The sequence below is a fragment of the Dendrobates tinctorius genome, unplaced genomic scaffold (assembly GCF_039654945.1).
Source record: "Dendrobates tinctorius isolate UK_male_01 unplaced genomic scaffold, ASM3965494v1 ptg000135l, whole genome shotgun sequence".
Lineage (NCBI taxonomy): Eukaryota > Metazoa > Chordata > Amphibia > Anura > Dendrobatidae > Dendrobates > Dendrobates tinctorius.
Genome location: NW_027361803.1, coordinates 8,220,654 through 8,240,773, shown reverse-complemented (window position 1 = coordinate 8,240,773; position 20,120 = coordinate 8,220,654). Strand labels below are relative to the sequence as shown.

The 20,120-nt window shown below is 44.8% G+C and overlaps 1 protein-coding gene across 1 annotated transcript in view; it reads right to left on the bottom strand.

The window, feature by feature from the left end:
• Nucleotides 1–15,569: 15,569 nt before the first annotated feature.
• TARS1 (threonyl-tRNA synthetase 1) overlaps nucleotides 15,570–20,120 on the bottom strand; it is a 35,595-nt gene continuing 31,044 nt past the window's right edge. Inside the window, exons 15-19 of the mRNA XM_073543898.1 lie at nucleotides 19,491–19,591; nucleotides 19,300–19,404; nucleotides 18,859–18,931; nucleotides 18,354–18,468; nucleotides 15,570–16,346 (exon numbers count right to left, since the gene is read on the bottom strand). Of these exons, the coding sequence (XP_073399999.1) occupies nucleotides 16,198–16,346; nucleotides 18,354–18,468; nucleotides 18,859–18,931; nucleotides 19,300–19,404; nucleotides 19,491–19,591 (543 nt within the window). The 3' untranslated portion in view covers nucleotides 15,570–16,197. The remainder of the gene's footprint in view (nucleotides 16,347–18,353; nucleotides 18,469–18,858; nucleotides 18,932–19,299; nucleotides 19,405–19,490; nucleotides 19,592–20,120) is intronic.

Genomic DNA, 20,120 nt, shown 5'->3' with positions numbered 1-20,120 from the left:
TTTTCACGAATTACTTTATCTCACCTGAGGGGGCAACTTCTTGGCAAGAGCATGCTGTGTCTATGTTATAATTTGTTTCTTTAAGTGTGTCTAAATATATATTACTCAAGTCTTAATGATTCTATGAGTGTTTCATTGCATTGGTTGGTGTCTGTTAGTATGTTGTGAGGGATTGTGAAAAATCACACAGAGACGTTAACTAGAGTAGACAAATTTTTAGTTTTGCCTTTTTCTTTTTTGTTTTGCTTAAAGGCAAACATAATATTGCCATAACACAAATTTGGCAATGGCCAAAATGACCCTTTGGGCCTTCTTTAACTTGGTGTAACATTAACATTACAGAAAAAAACTGCAACAAACATTATGCAATAACAACATTGCTGCATGCCTACATTAGCCTTGATTAGGCAACAAAGGGTGAGCTCCATCACCTAAATAAAGTGAATAAGATAACACTCACATTTCCTCATAATGTTTTCCAATCATAGAAAGATTCCACCATGACAGGCAAGGCTACCTCACATCTTTCACACAGATATTACCTGTCTGTAGAACAGACAATATTTAAGCATGCTATACTGGAAAGGATGAAAATGCAAAACTCACTTGTTAAGACATAGAGAGAGCGTGATATTCTGAATGCTGGTCGCCTAGAATTTTTTTACTAGCGATTGCTAACAAAAAAGGTAACTACTTCACTAAGGCGAGCACGCCTTTCCTATGCGTTAGCAAGTGAGTAGTGTATTTTCATCCTTTCATTTTACAGTATAGCGCATTTAAATATTCTCTTTTATACACACATGTAATATCTGTGTGAAAGGCGTGAGGTAGCGTTGCCTGTCATGATGGATTGTTTCATATGTTTGGAAAACATTGTTTAAAAATGTGAGTGTTAAATTATGTTCTAAATGTTGGTGAAGGAGAACACCTGTTTTTTGGTCTAGATTAGGAGCACCAGTTACATGTCACTGGACATCTCCAAACATTAGAATCATAAATCCTCATATGTAGGGGAAGGGGAACGTGGAGGAACAGCCTGTGGGTGCTGCTGGACATTGTGGCCAACATCGCCCTGTGTGGGGCCATACTGGTGCCCATGATGATGTAGTTGTCCAGCCTCCTGGGCCTGTTGGGGATACTGGCCAGAGTAATGATGATGGTGAGGGGCTTCTTGTTGGCTCTGGTAGGCCCGTGGCTCATACCCACCAAGATAGCCAGATCGTCCCCAACCAGGTTGGGACCAGCCTCCAACACTGGGTGGGTACAAGTGGCCATATCATAGAATCGTAGAGTTGGAAGGGACCTCCTGGGCCATCTGGTCCAACCCCCTGCTCAAAGCAGGATTCGCTAAATCATCCCAGTCAGATGTCTGTCCAGCCTCTGTTTGAAGACTTCCATTGAAGGAGAACTCACCACTTCTCGTGGCAGCCTGTTCCACTCATTGATCACTCTAACTGTCAAAAAGTTTTTTCTAATATCTAATCTGTGTCTCTTCCCATTCAGTTTCATCCCATTGCTTCTAGTCTTTCCTTGTGCAAATGAGAATAAAGTTGATCCTTCTACAATGTGACAGCCCTTTAGATATTTGTAGACAGCTATTAAGTCTCCTCTCAGTCTTCTCTTTTGCAAACTAAACATTCCCAAATCCTGCAACCTTTCCTCATAAGACAGGGTTTGCAGACCGGTCACCATTCTGGTCGCTCTTTTCTGAACTTGCTCCAGTTTGTTGATGTCTCTTTTAAAATGTGGTGCCCAAAACTGGACACAATATTCCAGATGAGGTCTGACCAAAGAGGAGTACAGGGAAATAATGACTTCACGTGATCTAGACTGTATGCTTCTGTTAATACATCCTAGAATTGCATTTGCCTTTTTTGCTGCTGCATCACACTGTTGACTCATATTCAGTCTGTGATCTATTAGTATACCCAAGTCTTTTTCACATGTGCTGTCACTTAGCCCTATTCCTCCCATTCTATATATGCTTTTTTCATTTTTATTGCCCAGATGTAGTACTTTGCATTTCTCCCTGTTAAAAACCATTCTGTTAGTTGCTGCCCACTTCTCCAGTTTATTTAAATCTTTTTGAATCCTCTCTCTCTCTTCTCTAGTATTAGCTATCCCTCCTAGCTTTGTGTCATCAGCAAATTTAATCAGTTTACCCTCAATTCCTTCATCTAAATCGTTGATAAAGATGTTGAACAATACAGGGCCCAGGACAGAGCCCTGTGGTACCCCACTTGAGACATTCTTCCAACTGGATGTACAGCCATTTACGACCACTCTTTGGGTCCGATCACTAAGCCAGTTATGAATCCACCTAACAGTTGCCTTGTCCATTCCATACTTAGTCATTTTTTCAATAAGGATTGTATGAGAGACTTTGTCAAATGCTTTGCTGAAGTCAAGATATACTATATCTACAGCATTTCCTTGATCCACCCAATCAGTGATACCGTCATAGAAGGAAATTAAGTTAGTCTGACATGACTTATTAGTTAGAAACCCATGCTGACTCTGTTTAATCACTTCATTCTTATCCAGGTATTGACATACATGTTGTTTAATAATTTGTTCAAAGATCTTTCCTGGTATAGAAGTCAGACTCACCGGCCTATAGTTGCCTGGGTCCACCTTCTTCCCCTTTTTGAAGATAGGAACAACATTTGCTCTTCTCCAGTCTTCTGGCACTTCTCCTGTTCTCCAAGAATTTTCAAAGATTATGGAGAGGGGTTCAAAAATTTCTTCTGCTATCTCCTTCAGTACTCTGGGGTGTAATTCATCTGGACCTGGAGACTTGAATTCATTTAGGTTAGCTAAGTGTTTCCTCACTATCTTTCTGTTTATAGATATCCTGGATTCTTCTATTCCCTTAATAGGACAGTGAATAACAGTTGATGTTGCATTTCCTTTCTGAGAGAAAACAGATGCAAAATAGGAATTTAAAAGTTCAGCCTTCTCAACATCCTGTCTTACCATTTCATCATTTTCATCCTGTAAAAATCCTATAGCATCTTTGACTTTTCTTTTACTTTTGACATATCCCCAAAATCCTTTATTATTGCTTTTGACATCTCTTGCAAGCCTCAGTTCATTTTCAGCTTTAGCTAATCTGATTTGTGCCCTGCAGGTTCTGCAGACAGCATTATATTCTTCTTTAGATATGCCTCCCTCTTTCCATTTTATAAACATTTTTTTCTTCCTTTTTAGCATGTGCTTAAGTTCTGTGTTCATCCATCCTGGTTTCCTTAAATGCTTCCTATTCTTCCCTCTTTTCGGAATTGTTAACAACTGTGCTTTGAGAATTTCATTTTTCAAGATTTCCCATCCTTCCTGGACATTTTTGTCTTTAAGGATATCCAGCCATTGGATCCCTCCAATTCTCTTTCTGAATCCCTTAAAATCTGCCTTTCTGAAATCTAACCTTGACGTCTGAGTCTTCACAGGTCTTCCACCTCTAGTAATCCAAAATTCTAAAATAGCATGGTCGCTACCTCCTAGGGTCCCAGCCACTTTTACCTCCTCAACCATTTCCTCCCTGTTTATAAGGATTAGATCCAAGGTAGCAGTTCCCCTTGTTTTCTCCCTTACCTTTTGGAAGATAAAGTTGTCAGCAAGAGAGGATAAGAATTTCCTTGACCTGTTAGTTTTGCCTGAGAGAGATTCCCAACAAATGTCTGGATAGTTGAAATCTCCCATGACAACTATGTCATATTTTTTGGAGAACTTGGCCATCTGATGCATAAAGAGTTCATCTATATATTCGGCTTGCACAGGCGGCCTGTAGTAAATGCCTACAATGGTGTCCTTTCCATTGTTCTGTCCTTGTATTCTTACCCAAACAGTTTCCACAGAACTCCCAGTCTCTGAAGCTTCAATCTCTGTGCAGATATACGCGTTTCGAACATACAATGCGACACCCCCTCCTCGTTTATCAAGTCTGTTTCTTGCAAATAAGTTGTATCCTTCTAGTCTTGTATTCCAATCATGTGTATCGTCCCACCAAGTTTCAGTGATTCCAATTACATCATATTTCTGTTCCTGTGTTAGTAGTTCCAATTCTCCTTGTTTGTTGCCCATGCTTTGTGCATTAGTATAGAAACATTTTAGTTTGTGATTGGTTTCTCTTTCTCCAATATTTTTATTAATTAGATTCTTTCGTCTTTGTTCTTCCTTTCCACTTCTAATAGCAGAGTTCTCAATAGCATTTGTCAGGTGTATGGCTTTTTCTGGTCTTTTGCTTCCCTTCCCATGTTGTTCTAGTTTAAAGCTCTCCTTACAAGTGTAGCAAGGCGACTTCCAAATACATGCTTTCCAGTCTTCGTAAGGTGGGGTAGGCTTGAGGAAGACATTTGGGGCTGCGGAATAGAAGGATGGGTAGGGGGAGGAAGGGCTTGAGGTGTTGGCCCACGTATTAGGGGCTGTTCAGACCCTGCTTGAGCAAGCATCTGTGTGGATGGTCTCATGCGCATTAAATTTCATCGTGAGAGCTGCCACCTCTCCAGAAATTCAAACACCTCATATGGGGTATTGGGGGGGTGCTTGCATCAAGCAGGATCTGAATACATCCCCTAATACGGAGCCTGACCTCACGGGTAAGGGCACGGAGATAAAGGGTGAGGCTACGTGCATAGGCCTCCTCACCATCATCTGTAGTGACTCTGGACAAATAATTCAGCACCCCTGTGTCCACATTGGTCCTGCTCTCTTGAATGGTGACCTGGCGCCTTCTTCTTATTCGCCGTGATGCTAGAGCAGCCTGTGGGGAGGGCCTGATCTGGGCAGTTGGGCTGCTGCTCAAGTTGCCCATCTCTTCCAGGATGGGTGAGGTTGCAGCTGCAGACCGTCCTGGTGGTGTGTTGTGTAGGGCAGCCATTGTGTGTTCTGGTGATGCCTCCTCTTCAGCCATCCTTCTTGTAGGGGGAGAAGATGGGCCAGCCACCTCATCCCCTACAGGATCTATAATGGGCTCTGCCTCTGAGGCCGTTCCTCGATCCGTAAGGTTGGATTGAGTTCTGTTATGAAATAGAACAGAGGCAAAAATACATCAATATTTTTGTCCCTGTAAAGTATTTGTGTAATGTTTTTGTGTCATGTGGTGTGAGGTATGTACTTACGGTCTCAGATCCAGAATTGGGGCGAGGAAGTTCAGCCGGTCATAATAGATATATTTGCGCTTAACATGTCCAGCATCCCCACTCCTGGACCGCTGCTGGCGTTCCCGGCGGAACTGGTCCCGGATGCTTCTCCACCGTTTCATCACATCTTCCACTGCAATGTGACAGGAAAGATTGTCAAAATCACATATTTGAGAGGTCACATTTGCTACCAGTAGTCTAGGCATGGGGCCTTCTGGGGTGTGCGTTCTACCCATGGTGGCATATGTAATTGGGCCGATACACAGGGTCTCATTAGCCACACTTAATAATTTTATTGGCTAGGAGGATGAGGAGCTTGTGGCCTAACCCCTAATTATGGCTGTGTGAAGCCACGTGTCACATCCAAATGTAACGGCCTCATGAGGCTAAGAAAAGTACATGCACAGGAAGGGGGGGGGCTGATTGTAGATTCATTTTATAGCGCGCGCTAACGTTAATTATATTTTTATGGTTGCACTTACGAATTTTATGCTGCTCATCACGTGGTCTGTCCCCAAATTCATGGTACATCTGGCGACAGATGCGCCTCCATGACGCCTCCTTTCTTGTCCGGTTCGCATAGTTTGCGTCACGTGGGTCCCATATTTCGGGACGCTCCTGCACCAGGACAATGAGCATCTCAACGTTAATATATGTGGACGCCATGCTGCTGCTGTACTCCGTGGAGGCGTACTTCCTGGATGTCTGGAGCGCTTTTTGAGCTCATTTGCATGTCTAGGCTTCCTGATGATGGATTGGCCCATTTCCTGTTCACCAGCTAAAAGACACCGGGTGCGTATTTCTCGCAGGTCACACGTGTGGTCCGTGTGTAATCCGTATTTTTTGCGCACCCATAGACTTGCATTGGCGTACTACGGGCGTAGTACGCTGACAATCGCAGCATGCTGTGAGTGGCACGGAGCGTAGGATACGGAGGAGAAATATACGGCTGGTGCGAGGGACCCCATAGAGAATCATTGGTCCGTGTCTAATGCGTGCTTTTAGCGCCTCTCACTCTCCCGTATTCCTCGCCAGTGTGACTCCGGCCTTAGGGCGAGTATAGTGGCCCTGAGTATTTATTATTCTGTGTCTAAATGTTTGTTTATTATCACCCTGTACCCTATGAACTGGGATTGTCCAGGTTTTAAATATTGATTAAAAGTAAAGTTTTAGGGGTCATTTTCTTGTTGCTACCTTGGTTTTCTTTCTTTTTTCCTTGATCCTATAAATATTTTTTGAGGTATTTTTGAGCTGGGAATGTGCCAGAAGACAGTTTGGGCAGGAGGGTGGGTGGAATGCATAAGGCGACAGTATGGAGAGGGGGGCTCAGAATGTGTGAGGAGACAGTATGGAGAGGGGGGGCTCAGAATGTGTGAGGAGACAGTATGGGCAGGGAAAATATGTGTGGACACAGTATAGGAGGGGGTCACCATCTAAGAATGGTTTATTGTGAACTTATTATGAGACCCTCCGCCCTGACATACTTGTTATGGCTCCCCCTGCTGTTACATATTTGTTGTGACGCCACCTGCTGTTATGTACTTGGTAACGTACCTGATGTTACAAACTTGTTGACACCCTCCAATGTTACATGCTTGTTTTAGCGCCCCTCGTATTACTTCCTTGTTATAGCGTGCGCTGTTATTACACACTTGTCATGGTGCCCTCTAGTGTTCAATTTTTATTATGGCGCCCCCTGATGTTACATATTTGTTAAGGCTCCCCCGGCTGTTACTTGTTATGTCAATAATGTCACTCGCTGGTGTTACACATTTGATGCCCCCTGGTGTTGCTTACTTGTTATGTCTCCCCCATTATATATTTGTTACAGCTCCCCCTTGTGTTACATATTTTTTGGTGACCTCTGCCTTAACATACTTGTTATGGCTTCCCATGCTCTAACCCCTTAATGACCTATGACGTGCAATAGCCGTCATAGGTCACCTCCCCCTCTGTGTTGTGGGCTCTGGCGATGAACCCGCACCTTTTCCGGCACATGACAGCTGATCTAATCAACTGAAATGTGCCTCTAACAGCTGAGCGTGGAATCATAATCCACCCACGGTTGTTAACTAGTTAAATGCCGCTGTCAACTTCCGACGGCAGCATTTATCTCACACGAACCGGATGCGCATCTTAGCTCCGCCCATTGGCGCCCATGTCACATGATTGCGGGTCGCCGATGGGTTGGCATGACAACCCAGGGTCTTCAGGAGACCGCTGTGGATGTCATTGCCAAACTGCTTTGTGTAAGGCCGGGATCACACATGCGAGAAACACGGCCGAGTCTCGCATGTTAATACCCGGCACTCAGGAGCGGAGCGTTCAGCTCCATGTATTTCTATGCGGCTGCACGCTCCGCTCCCGGGTGCCGGCGGCAGTGCCGGGTATGAACATGCGAGACTTGGCCGTGTTTCTCGCACGTGTGATCCCGGACTAACACAAGCGATCGGATGATCACAGCTTCTAGTCTTCCATGGAGATTATTGAAGCTAGTAAAAAGTAAAAAAAAAAAAGAAAAAGCTTTCAAAAATATTAAGAAAATATAAAAGTTCAAATCTCCCCATACAAAATAAAACAACTAAAAAAACAAACACATATTTGGTATCGCCGAGTTCAGAGTCGCCCGATCTATCAAAATAAGAAAAGAATTTGTGCATTCGGTAAACGGCGCAGTGAGAAAAAAATCAAAACTGCAACAATGCGATAATGGCCGATCCCAATCCCCAATACAATCCCGATCATATCTGTCCCAAAATGGTAGAAATAAAAACATCAGCTCAGCGCGCAAACAGTAAGCCCTCACCCAACCCCAGATCACGGAAAATGGAGACGCTGCGGGTCACGGAGAATGGCGCCATTTTTTTTTTTTTTTTTACAAACTTCAGGTTTTTTTTTCCCACCACTTAAATAAAAAAGAACCCGGACATGTTTCATCTCTGCGAACTCGCGATGACCTGGAGAATCATAATGGCTGGGCAGCTGTGGCATCTAGGGAACATGGTAAAAAAATAAAATAAAACAATTGTGGAATTACACAATTTTTTTTTTGCAATTTCACCGCACTTAGAATTTTTTTTTCCATTTTCTGGCACATGTTAAGGAGCTGAAACTCCTAAACCCTTCATCCAATGTTAATGTGGATACCCTCAAATGAAAGCTGAAAGTCTGAACTTCAACTGCATCTGAATTGTTGTGTTTAAAATTCATTGTGGTAATGTCTAGAACCAAAATTAGAGAAATGTTGTCTCTGTCCAAATATATATATGGACCTAACTGTACATACTTTTTATTGCGCCCCCTGATGTTACACTCTTGTTATGGCAACCTCTTTTACATACTGTATTTGTTCTGGCGCTCCCTGGTGTTACATACTTATAATGTTTCCCTGTTTTGTTACACACTTGTGGCGCCCCCTGGTGTTACACTCTTGTTATGACACCACATTCTGTTACATACTTGCTATGGCGCCCTCTGCTGTTACATATTTGTTATTGTGCTCCCTGCTGTAAAATCCTTGTTATGGCGCCCCCTGGTGTTACATACTTGTTATGGTGCCCCTTAGTGTTACATACTGCTATATGGTGTTATATAAATTGTATACAATAATGGTGCTATAGAAATTACTATTAATGATAATAATACTTGTCTGAAGCCTATGGAAGAACAGGAAGACCCCTTAGATGTCTATGAGGCTACTTTAATGCTCCATTTTCACTTCTGTTGTGGAGCGCATTATTTCCCAGGTCCATCACTGATCTATGTGGACACTAGTTGTCCTGAGTCTATGTGGCCCAGTACAGGACTATGTGCAGTGGCGTAACTAGAGGCTCCCTGATATATATATATATATATATATGTGTGTCTTCCATCCTGGTATATGTCCCTTATCATCGGCCCCATCCTAGTAATAAATCCCCCGCTCTGCCGCTTTTCTTTAATGTATAGAAGAAAGTAACTCAGGGGTGAACATAGAAGTCATGGGGCTCCATAGAGGAAATATAATGCACTTCCCATACTCCTCCGTATAGTATACTGCATCCCATAGTCCTCCAAATAATATGATTTGCCCCCATAGTCCTCCATATGGTATAATGCACAGCCCAACCTGGTATATTTTCCCCATCCTGGTACATGACCCACATTACATAGGGGACACTGTGACTTATAAATACAATATATGGGTGATACTGCTGTATATGTTACATAGGTGATACTGCGACTATACACCCCAGTCACAGTATCACCTATATAATGTATATACTGCAGTCACCTATATGATGTATGTGACATAATATAGTATATAGTATAATGCTGTCTTAATATAGTGTATAATGTAGAGTTGTACCTGTATATATGTATATACTGTAGAGATGTTTATATAGTATGTTGCTGTGTATATAGTATAGAGTGTGGAATCCACCCTATATACACAGCTCCACTCTACATTCCTTACCACAGTATATAGTGTGGAGCTGTGTATACTTCTCCTGTCCTGTATACATGGTGTAATTCTCAGTATCTGCTCTGATTGTGTGTGTATATATACAGTATATATAATAATCACTCCGATAAGTAGTGACAAAAGTGTCGGACTCTTTATTAGCGCATGTGGCAATGTTTCAGATCTATAACATAACCTTTCTCTGCTGTGTTGCCACATGGGCTAATGAAGAGTCCACCCCTCCCTGCTTGCTCAGGGCCCCGGTACTTGCGATACTTACCTCTTCCCGCTCCTCCACTGCGGCGTCTTCTGTGACGTTTCAGGTCAGACGGTGCAGTGACATCACTTCTGTGCTCCCTCTGCCTGAACAGTCACAGTGCAGAGCCGGAAGACGCTGGCGTTCAGGAGTCCAGAGAAAAGCAGCGGCCAGCAAGGAGAGGTGAGGATTTTAGTTTTTTTTTTAAATGTTTTGAGCAATATATGGGGCCCATCATACACTGAAGCATTATATGGTGCATCATATGGGGCCCATTATATTTGGAGTTTGGAGCAGCAATATATGGAGCCCATCATATACTGGAGCATTATATGGGGCCCATCATATTCTGTATGGAGCAAGGTATGGGGCTCATTATTCAGTATGGAGCAATACATGGGGCTCAGTATACTGTATTTAGCAATATATGGGGCTCATTATACTGTACGGAGCAATATATGGGGCTCATTATTCTGTGTGTAACAATATATGAGGCTCATTGTACTGTATGGAGGACTATTTGGTGCCCATAATACTGTACGGAGCAATATATGGGGCTCATTATTCTGTACGGAGCAATATATGGGGTTCATTATTCTATATGGAACAATATATGGGGCTCATTATACTGTATGGAGGATTATACTGTCTGATTTATGACCTATTGTAGAATGTACAATAGTTATCACTTATGTAATGTAAGAAGTGAAATCTTTGGCATTTTATACCTATATTTCTCTGCTGTATCTGTGCATTATAAATTGCAGTATGTGTTTAAAGGGGCCAACTGTGACTTTCACCCGGGGCCCACAAAAACCTGGAGCTGGCCCTGTATGCACTGCACCGTATCACTTCTGTCTTGTTGTCGAAGAGGTGACATTGGACTTTGGAAACGTCAATATTAGTTTAGTATTTTCAATATTACTATGGCCAATAAAAATAAAATATTGGAAAAATGGTTTAAATGGATTATCCCAAGTAATCCGCTCTCCTCTGCATAGGGGATAACTTTCCAACTGCTGGGACCCCCATGATCCTGAAAATCGGAGCTCTGTAGAGCACCATGTAAATGCAGCTGTGGTCGATCATACGCACTGTGGCACCATTCACATGTGGCTCTTCAAATGTCTCCTTTTAGGAGAGAGAGGGGCACGACAAAGTAAAGTAAAATTCACTAATCGGGGTGATGAGTGTTATAGTTTGTGGGGTGGTGGAGTTTGTGTGGCAGGACTGCTTTTTTGTCCCAGTCCGGCCCTGTCATCCTGGTATATGTCCCCCATGCTGGTACATGGCCCACATCCTGGTACATGTTTCCCTATCCTAGCATATGGCCCCCATCCTAGTATATGTCCCTCCATCCTGGTACAGGCCCACATCCTGGTATTTGGCCCCATCCTGGTATATGGTCCCCATCCTGGTACTTGTCCCCCATCCTAGTACATGGCCCTCATCCTGGTACTTGTCCCCCATCCTGGTATATGTCTCTGCTGTTGGTCAATTCATAGAAGAAAATACGAAAACGTTCCTACTCACCTTCCCACGCCACGTCAACTTCTGAAGCTGGCAGCTGATTTCTGTGATGGGAGTGCATGATGTCACTGCCATGTGTCCCCCGTCAGCCGCTGGCCTCTGATTGGCTGGCAGCGTGTATTGTTGCGCACAGACCTGATGGGTCTGTACATTGTAATACCCTTCACCTGAATGTGCGTCTGAGGACACATTCAGCTGAAGTAGGGGCCGGCGTCAGTTGTTTCTCTAGATGTCGGGGGGAAAATATAAGAAACAGCAGAAATGATTGTAAAAACTGGATTAGAATCTAATCCGCCTTCCTCCTCTGACCTCAGCTGAGCGAGGAGTGAGGGGTCCGGTGACCCTTTATAACATCTCAGCTCCCGAATACGTGGGTCAGATCCCAGGAAAAGCAATGAGTATTACAGATCAGTCCATATTTCCTCTACCAGGAGCCCTCGGAGATCTAATTCATATCTTTTCTCTATTTTCCCTTTTATTTTATCCTGTTTTTATCTGTATTTATTTTTGCGTTATTTCATCTTTTATAACCTTTATTAAGCAGAGTACTTTTTAGTATATTACATCTAAAATGTAGTAATTTTGTCCCTCATTGCTGTAACCTTCCCACAAACTTAAGAAGAGACAATAGCTCAGTTGTGTCACCCTGTGTATATGCCAGAGTGCAAGAAGAGAACCTATCAGGTGCCTGGGAAAGCTGGGTGGCGTGTGTGACACAAGTGTAGGCGTCTCGCTGACCTATAAAAATGGCGACTGGTGGAAGCGAAAAGTGTGGTGGATGTAAAGTCTATTGCGATAGGTGAATGGGCGAGTGACTGGGGGAAGTGGAGAGACCCCCTTTACAGCAGCCTCCGAGGCACGTGTGTGTCGCCAGCGAGTGGTGTTCATGACACATGGGGACTAAAGTATGTGCACCCCCTGACACCAGTCCTACACAAGCTGGAGACATCCCACTTGGATGAATGTGGTGTTGGGCCCTGTTTTATAGACTCCATCTTTTTGGGAAGGATTTCTGCAATAGTCTGGGTTGTATCTGTACCCAAAGCATTTATGAGGCAGCTATATCGACCAAAAAACATCCGGCTCCTACTATTTATCACCCTTACATCACCACAAATTACAGGAGTCACTAACAGGACTGTAGAAACTGATAAAGACAATCGGGATCGATACATTCCTGGTCCCCATTTCAGGTCCTAAAGAAGTGGAGCCTAGAAAATAGGCGTGGTTTAGTGTGACTCCTCCCTCACTGCAGATAAGCACAGGAGAGGGCTCCTGCTGAACGACACTGCTGCACAAAAAGTGATCGGTCTGATCCGCGGTTGGTGAGGAGGACGACGAATTGGATCCTTTTTTGGACACAGAATAATTCCATGCTGATTGTCCATCAGTAATATGGGACGCGACAGAATAAAATAATTTTTTGAAGGTGTTCCAGTGATAAAGTCTGAAAGGTAACTTGGGGTATAGTGGAAACTAATTGCAACTTTTGAAACTGCTTTGTTCTTCTCTCCTAGATCTCGCCTGGCTGCCAATAAAAGGGAATTTTCTTGTCTGAAGAGGTTCTCCCCTAGGCCAGTGACAGCAAACCTCCAGGATAGGCCATCATGTGCTGAGCAGGGGAGGTCCAACCATAGGGACTCCCACAATCTCATAAAAGGGGCAGTGACTCTTTTAAACTTGTCCTTCTATAGCTCTAAGATATGCTTGGTGCACATGTGCAATATTGTTGAAGCGTATGTAGTTAATCATAGCAGGAGCCAGGTAAGAGATAGAGAATAATCGTTAGGATTTAGTGTTAGGACCCGTAAACATGAGGACCTTTGGTGCAGGTTACGGGCTCACGTATTTTGGCCAAAATATCAGCTAATACCTCACAATTTTATGTGTTTTTTGCACTTTTTATTCAGGGTGCAGTTGGGCCCGTTTGGTCTTGTAAACTGCGGTGTCTGTCCCCATGGCATGCATTTTGATAGCGCTGGGCAGCCCGCCTGATCTAATAGGAGGGTGTCACTACTAGGCTGGCCTGGATGCTGTGCGTGGCCATAGTGTGAGCCGCGCCGCATACAAGTTTTTATTGTGCATCAATATACCAAGCAACTGCCCCCTCCACTTATTGGTAGGCTGTGAACGGTTGCCTCATCGGTATTCTTGCACCTGTGTTGCCATCTTAATTATATGGGTCCAGTGCATTTGCCTGGAGGCCTGGACGGGTAAGCATCTCTGCTTTTTTGCTGTGTTCAAGCAATAGAAAATAATCAAAGAATTGTGCTTCATAATGTATATTCCATATCTATTTTCTTCATCTATGTCCTGATGCTGCTATCTTTCACATCTATAGTTCATATTCTGTGCACTCTCTCCACATCTGTCCCTCTCTCCTCCCCTCTCCATGTACAGTTCTCAAATGCCCAAACCCGACCACCACTCAGCACATGAAATCCTCACACAAATCACTGAACCACCTGCTTTTCCTCTTTATTTTCCTTCTCGCTGCTATCGACGTCTCCCGTAACCCTGGCCCTCCTTCCACTAGTAAATATAACTTACTTCCTAATGGATATAGAAACCCTGCTAATCTTATCCACATTCAGTGATCTCTTTTTCTGTCTCTTGTAAGTGTGCCCTCTGGCACTCTCAGTCAACATGTAGCAAACTCCCCTACATCCACAGCTTCTTATGTTCCAATTCCCTTAACCTTCTGGCTCACTGAAACCTGGATACATCAGTTGGACACCACTGACGCTGCTGCTCTCTTGAATGGTGGGCTACGATTTCAACATACCCCCAGACCTGAGAACTCACAAGGTGGAGGTGTGGGTCTGCTCCAATCACAATGCTATTTCCAGGTTACCTCCCTGATGTTACCTTTCTTTGAAGTCCACACCGTTAGACTCTTAAAATCCTTCTCCCTGCGATCGGTGGTTGTATATAATCCTCACGGAAAAAGCAACCAATTCCTAGTTCATTTTGCCTTCTAGCTTCCACGCTTTCTATCCTGTGACATTCCCACTCTCATCATGGGGGACTTTAACATCTTCACTGAAGATCTGCTTTCCCCATCTGCCACTCATCTTCTTTCTCTAACCTCCTCCTTCGGCCTTCCACAGATTGCTAACTCTCCTACACCCGAGGACAGGAATACTCTGGACCTGGAATACTCTGGACCTGGTCTTCTCCCGGCTGTGCTCAGTGCATGACTTTACTAACTCCCCTCTCCTGCTATCGGACCACAACCTTCTTTCCTTCTCTGTAAAGAACAGTCTCCACACCCCGGACACCCCCACTTATCACACCTACAGAAATCTATGCACCTTCAATACCCAGCAGCTGATGAACAATATATAGTATTCTTTAGCTCCGATCTCCTCCCTCTCCTGTCCAGACTCAGCATGTGACATTATACATTGTGCAGTGCCCTGGATGACGCAGCACTGGCTACACACAGAACGACCTGACACAGATAGTGGCAACCCTGGCACACGCTGCAAACAGGTTTTCTCCAGCGTTACGCTAGGTGTGCCAAGTGTCTGTGGAGAAAATCACTTTCAGCAGGAGACTTCATCCACTATAAGTTTATTCTCAAAACTTATATCTCTTCTCTCCCTCTGGCCAAACAAGTCTACTTCACCACCCTCATCACTTCACTAGCTAACAATCCAAAATGACTCCTCAAAACTTTCAACTCCCGCCTGAGCTCTAAATTACAGGTCCTGGTCACCAACTTCAGCGCTGACGACCTGGCCACGTATTTCCCAGACAAAATCAACCGGATCCATCAGGACATTTTTGCACAATCCCTTAAGTGCCTGGATCCCGGTCCTTCCTGCACCTCTAGCTCACTTTCCACATTTAAACCTGTTATGTCTCTTTACCAAACTGTCACTACCTGCCTAAAATATAATGTCTCCTTCTTACAAAATCTTTCCCTCCTCATTCAAACACTCTGTCACAGGACAGCGCGCTTTCCTACACACAGCGGCGCACGCTCATCCTCCTCGGCTTTCCTTACACCAGTAATCTGTTAAAAACTGGCGCATCCATAAATAAATCACAGACCGGTGTGTAGTGTCCGACGCCGCCTTATCTAGGCCAGGAAATGTCTTTACCTGCACTACCTTCTACTCAAGCGACCATTGCCCCTATGTTATTTATATTATGTCTGTACTATTGCAACCAACCCATGCAGAGTGCGGCGCACTGCGGTACAAAACTTTATTACACAGCCGATTCCCCATAAAATTGCTCCATTGAACAACAAGGACATTTTCTTTCCCTTTAGGACACCTTTCTTAGAATATTTACATCCCATCATTAAAGCAGGATGCAGGACACACGGACGCAGCGGTTCTCGGTATACTACACGTGGCAGGACACACGGACGCAGCGGTTCTCGGTATGCTACACGTGGCAGGACACACGGACGCAGCGTTTCTTGGTTTATTACACCTGCCATTACTCAGAGCCCGACCGTCTCCCCGCGGAGTATTTGTTCTAGCCGATGTAACATTGGACCGTTGTTCGTGCAGCTTCCAGTCATTTTCATTAAAGCGGTGTCTATGGGAACCGGGACAAAACTATGGCGAGAACATAGAGAGCCGATAGAAAAGACAAAAGGACCCATCTAAAAATATAACCCCCCCCCCCCCCCTAGAAACTATGACAGCAGGAAACCCCCAGGATGAAAACCCTCCGTTGCCCTGAGAGGACATTTAGTGAGCGTGAGATGGAACTTCAGAGGTTTTTTGTTTTTTTGGCTCATGGACGATCGCTTCATTTCGGACCTGTGCACGGCAATGGTGGCGGCGGCCCTTTAAGATCAACAGATATTAAAACTCTTCTTCTGAATTCTTGGATCGGGATTCTCTCAGCTGGAGGAGTCTGGTGATCGTCTCTTCTACTGTGCGTTCGCCGTGCACCTTGTTATCTCTGGTGCGGATGTTCACTGTCCCGCTGGCCTTCTCCTTCTCTCCGAGCACTGAAATGAAAGTCACAAATGAAAGGAGTTGTCCCCGCCTGTGATAGTGATGACCTATTAACGCCATGTTAGCTGATTGTACAACTCAGGGAACAGCACAGCGCCACTCAATGTGTTGTGGTCATTATCCGTACTGCAGCTCCAGTCCCGTTCACTTCAGTAGGGGTTTAGCTGTAGTACCGAGAATGGCCACTACACTGTGTATGACATTCAGCTCCCAAATGAGCTCTGGCCATCAGACCCCCTCACCCATCTGACATCCCTAGTCCTGGAGGGACGTTCTGCCCTCTAAGGTCAGTGTGTGTTACTGCAGCCATCATTCACACTAGTACAATGGTTTTCATCATGTTGCAAAACTACGACTCCCAGCATTACCTAAAAATATGCAGGGAGTTGTAGATTGTAAGTGTCACAGGTTACAAATCAGTGAGCGACTATATTAGCCTGCAGCAAAGAAGTGCGAAAAAGGGCTGTGTAGCCGTCGTCTTCACCATATACACTGCTCATCCTGTGAATCTGCAGCTGGGGCAAAACTACAACTCCCACCATGCCCCGACAATAGAAACTGGGAGTAGTGTTCTGCAATAGCAGTAAAGGTACAGGTTAAAAAGTAAGTAAGTGCTGTATTACTCGATAGCGGAAAATCAGTATACAGGATGTGCCCCTAGAGGCCACACATTGCTACTGCAGTCAATCTCCTCATTGCTTTACCCTACTGCACTGCTCTCCATTTAGCAACACCCAGCATGCAACTCTGTAAATAGACTAATTTAAAATACTTTTGTTTTGGGTCTATATCTCCTCTGCGGATCTGTCCTGGACGACCACTTAATGACAGCCCGAAATCTAACATCACATTTGTCCTCAGACTTCACAATTGACTTCAGAACCGCAACAAATCATGAGACTCCTCTGACCTCTTTCATACCATCAATTCTTCACATCCTCCTCTGATCCTTTATTTAGAACTGATCTTTTCATTCACCCCTGATCCTTTCATCAGAATGATTCTTCACATCCTCTGCTGATACTCATGTCAGATTGATTCTTCACATCCTCCTCCATCATCCAATCTGCATTATGTCTCATTGTAGACACATCCTCAGGGTGATCCATTATATTAGTGTCAGTGCGTCCCACCTGCTCACATCAGCCATGTCTTATTCTTCTGCAGAGATCTCAGCGCTGTCCCGGTCTTATGAAATATTCACCCAGATCGGGGTTTCTCCGCTCCCGTCCTCTGGGAATCGGCCCAGTGATGTCCTGAGGATTTCTGTAATGCTGCAGTAATCGGCACATAAGCTTCCGCCATGGAGGATCTGCACAATTGGGATTCCTCCAGGACCGCACGTAACAAGGACGGCAATAGGTGAGTGTGAGGGTGCGATGCTCGCTGCTAATAAGCCTCATAGCCTCCATCACTACATTACATGTACCCTCCACACTACTAATATCACCATAGTGGGGAGGATGGATCCGTAACGCCTGTGCACACCATGCAGATCTGTCACAAAACCTGAAGGGTTTCCCAACTCCAGCAAAGTGAGTGAGAATCCCGAGGTCTCGGGCACACGGTGCTTATTTGTCACCTGCAGATTTGGTGCAGATTTTTAATTCTTTCAGCGTTCACACTAATGAGTGGGAAAAGTCTGCATCAAAAACGCACATATTGTACACTGCGTCTTTCCTTCCAAGAGATGCAGAAATACTTAACATGTATATTCGCTTGCCCCCATGTCTTGTGGGTTAATAGTTGGGGTCCGACTCCTTACATATCAGATTTGTGTTTCCTGCCCCTGTGCTATGGAGGAAACACTGACACCACTCAATTTAATGGCGGCTCAGCAGGGCCGTACAGTACAGCGCTGCCGACCACTAATAGTCCATGAGGTAAGTGATGATGAAAAGCACGGCCATCACCCACCGCTCATCACCGGCCGCCGTGTCATGGATCTGACCATCAGTACAATGAGCCTCTATGGGGAGAACAAGGAGCGCTCCTCTTACCGAGAATGAAGTTGTACTGGGCGAGCTGGGCGTTCCTGATCTTCTTATTCAGGGTAGAGCCGTGGTCGAGGTCAACGTCCGCCATAAAGCCGGCGTGGTGGAACTGCTCCCTCACCTGCGAAGAGTCATACAAGAAATAAGGCGAAGCTCGAGGGTCTGACCACCCAATCACATCCAACCCCCTCCATGTAATGATCTAATGCGGCCCCCCTGCCCCCCAGATCACATGCATTCCCTCCATATAATGACTCAGTCTCAGCGCGTGGACTCGCAGACACTGCACCATTAGAGGAGTGTGCGGAGACCTCATGGTGCTGGTAAGATACACTGCCCTAAGGAGATTATCTCTTACAATGACACCATCACCAACCGGCAAATCAGCGGATCAGACGGCTTCTTCTGGATGCAGCACCGGATAACAGATCTAAATCACACATTATCTGGGCATCAGCAGCCCCAGGAAAGAGAAGTCCTCAGTAATTAAATACTTGTCGCTGGCCCTCACCTTCTGGCTGTAATCGTCACACGTCGGCCCCACGGGCACCACCATCACCTGCTGAGGGGAAATCCAGAGAGGCCTGGAGGAGAGAAGACCAGAAATCAGCGAGCGGGAGGATCGCCCCCAATATCTGTGGATCTGTATGTAACGCTGGATCTCCTTGGTATCAGAAAGGAATGGATATCGCACACTTAGGACATGGCAATCAAAATCTTGCAATTTTTTTTTAATTCAAAGCAGACATTTCTGGGGCATCCTTGCGCCATTCTTTATAAAAATATATGAAAAGATACAACTACAACCTGACAGCTTCATGTGAATACACCCTGAACATGCTGCGGTCACCGAGCCCTCACTGATCACGGCCTATATCCTAGACCGCCCCTTTATCGCCTCTGTGTGATACATGACAGACGACACAGACCCAATAGATCCCCCAAAATTTACCATTTGCCTCCATAATTCTCAGTTAAAATAGCGATCATCCGCTCCACGGACCCCAGGATGGCGCGGTGGATGATGACCGGCCGCTTCTTGTCGTTACCGTCCGGGCTACAGAAATAATGAAAGGCGATGTTAGAACAGGAGGCGACGCGCTGATCTGCGCCCCCTATATATAGGCGCTGCCCCCCACTGACCTGACATAAGAGAGGTTGAACCTGATGGGGAGCTGGAAGTCCAGCTGGATGGTGGCGCACTGGTGATACCGGCCGATGGCGTCTTTAATCTGGATGTCAATCTGGAAATCAGAATTAGTATTAATGTCCAGTCTTACAGACCGGATGGAACGCTGCGGGCGCAGATCTTACTGCAGTCAGATCACTGCTTCTCTGGCGATGATGGGGGTCACCCGCAAACTCGGAGCCATACTTTAATTTTATTTTTATTTTTTTTTAAACTCTTTTGCAGTTCTGGTGGAGCAATGAAAAAATACTAAAGTGAAAAAAAAGTAAAAAAATTTTTTTTAGACTGCAATTAAAAATAAAGTACTTTTAGTGTCTCCATAACAAGACATTATTATTTATACTGTATGGTGAGCGCCGTAACAACAAATCCCAGAATCCATCTGCAGAATTGTGATCTCGCGGATTCTTCCTGTGTTCCTGGTATAAATTGTGCTGTACTGTGGGGGCACATCTACTGCTCCTTTCAGAGTTGAGACTTCTACAAAGGAAAAGGACCAGCAAGAACTCAGACTTTAAGGTTGGACTTCAGAAAGGCAGATTTTAACGGACTCGGAAAGAGAGTAGGAAAGGTCCAACGGCCGG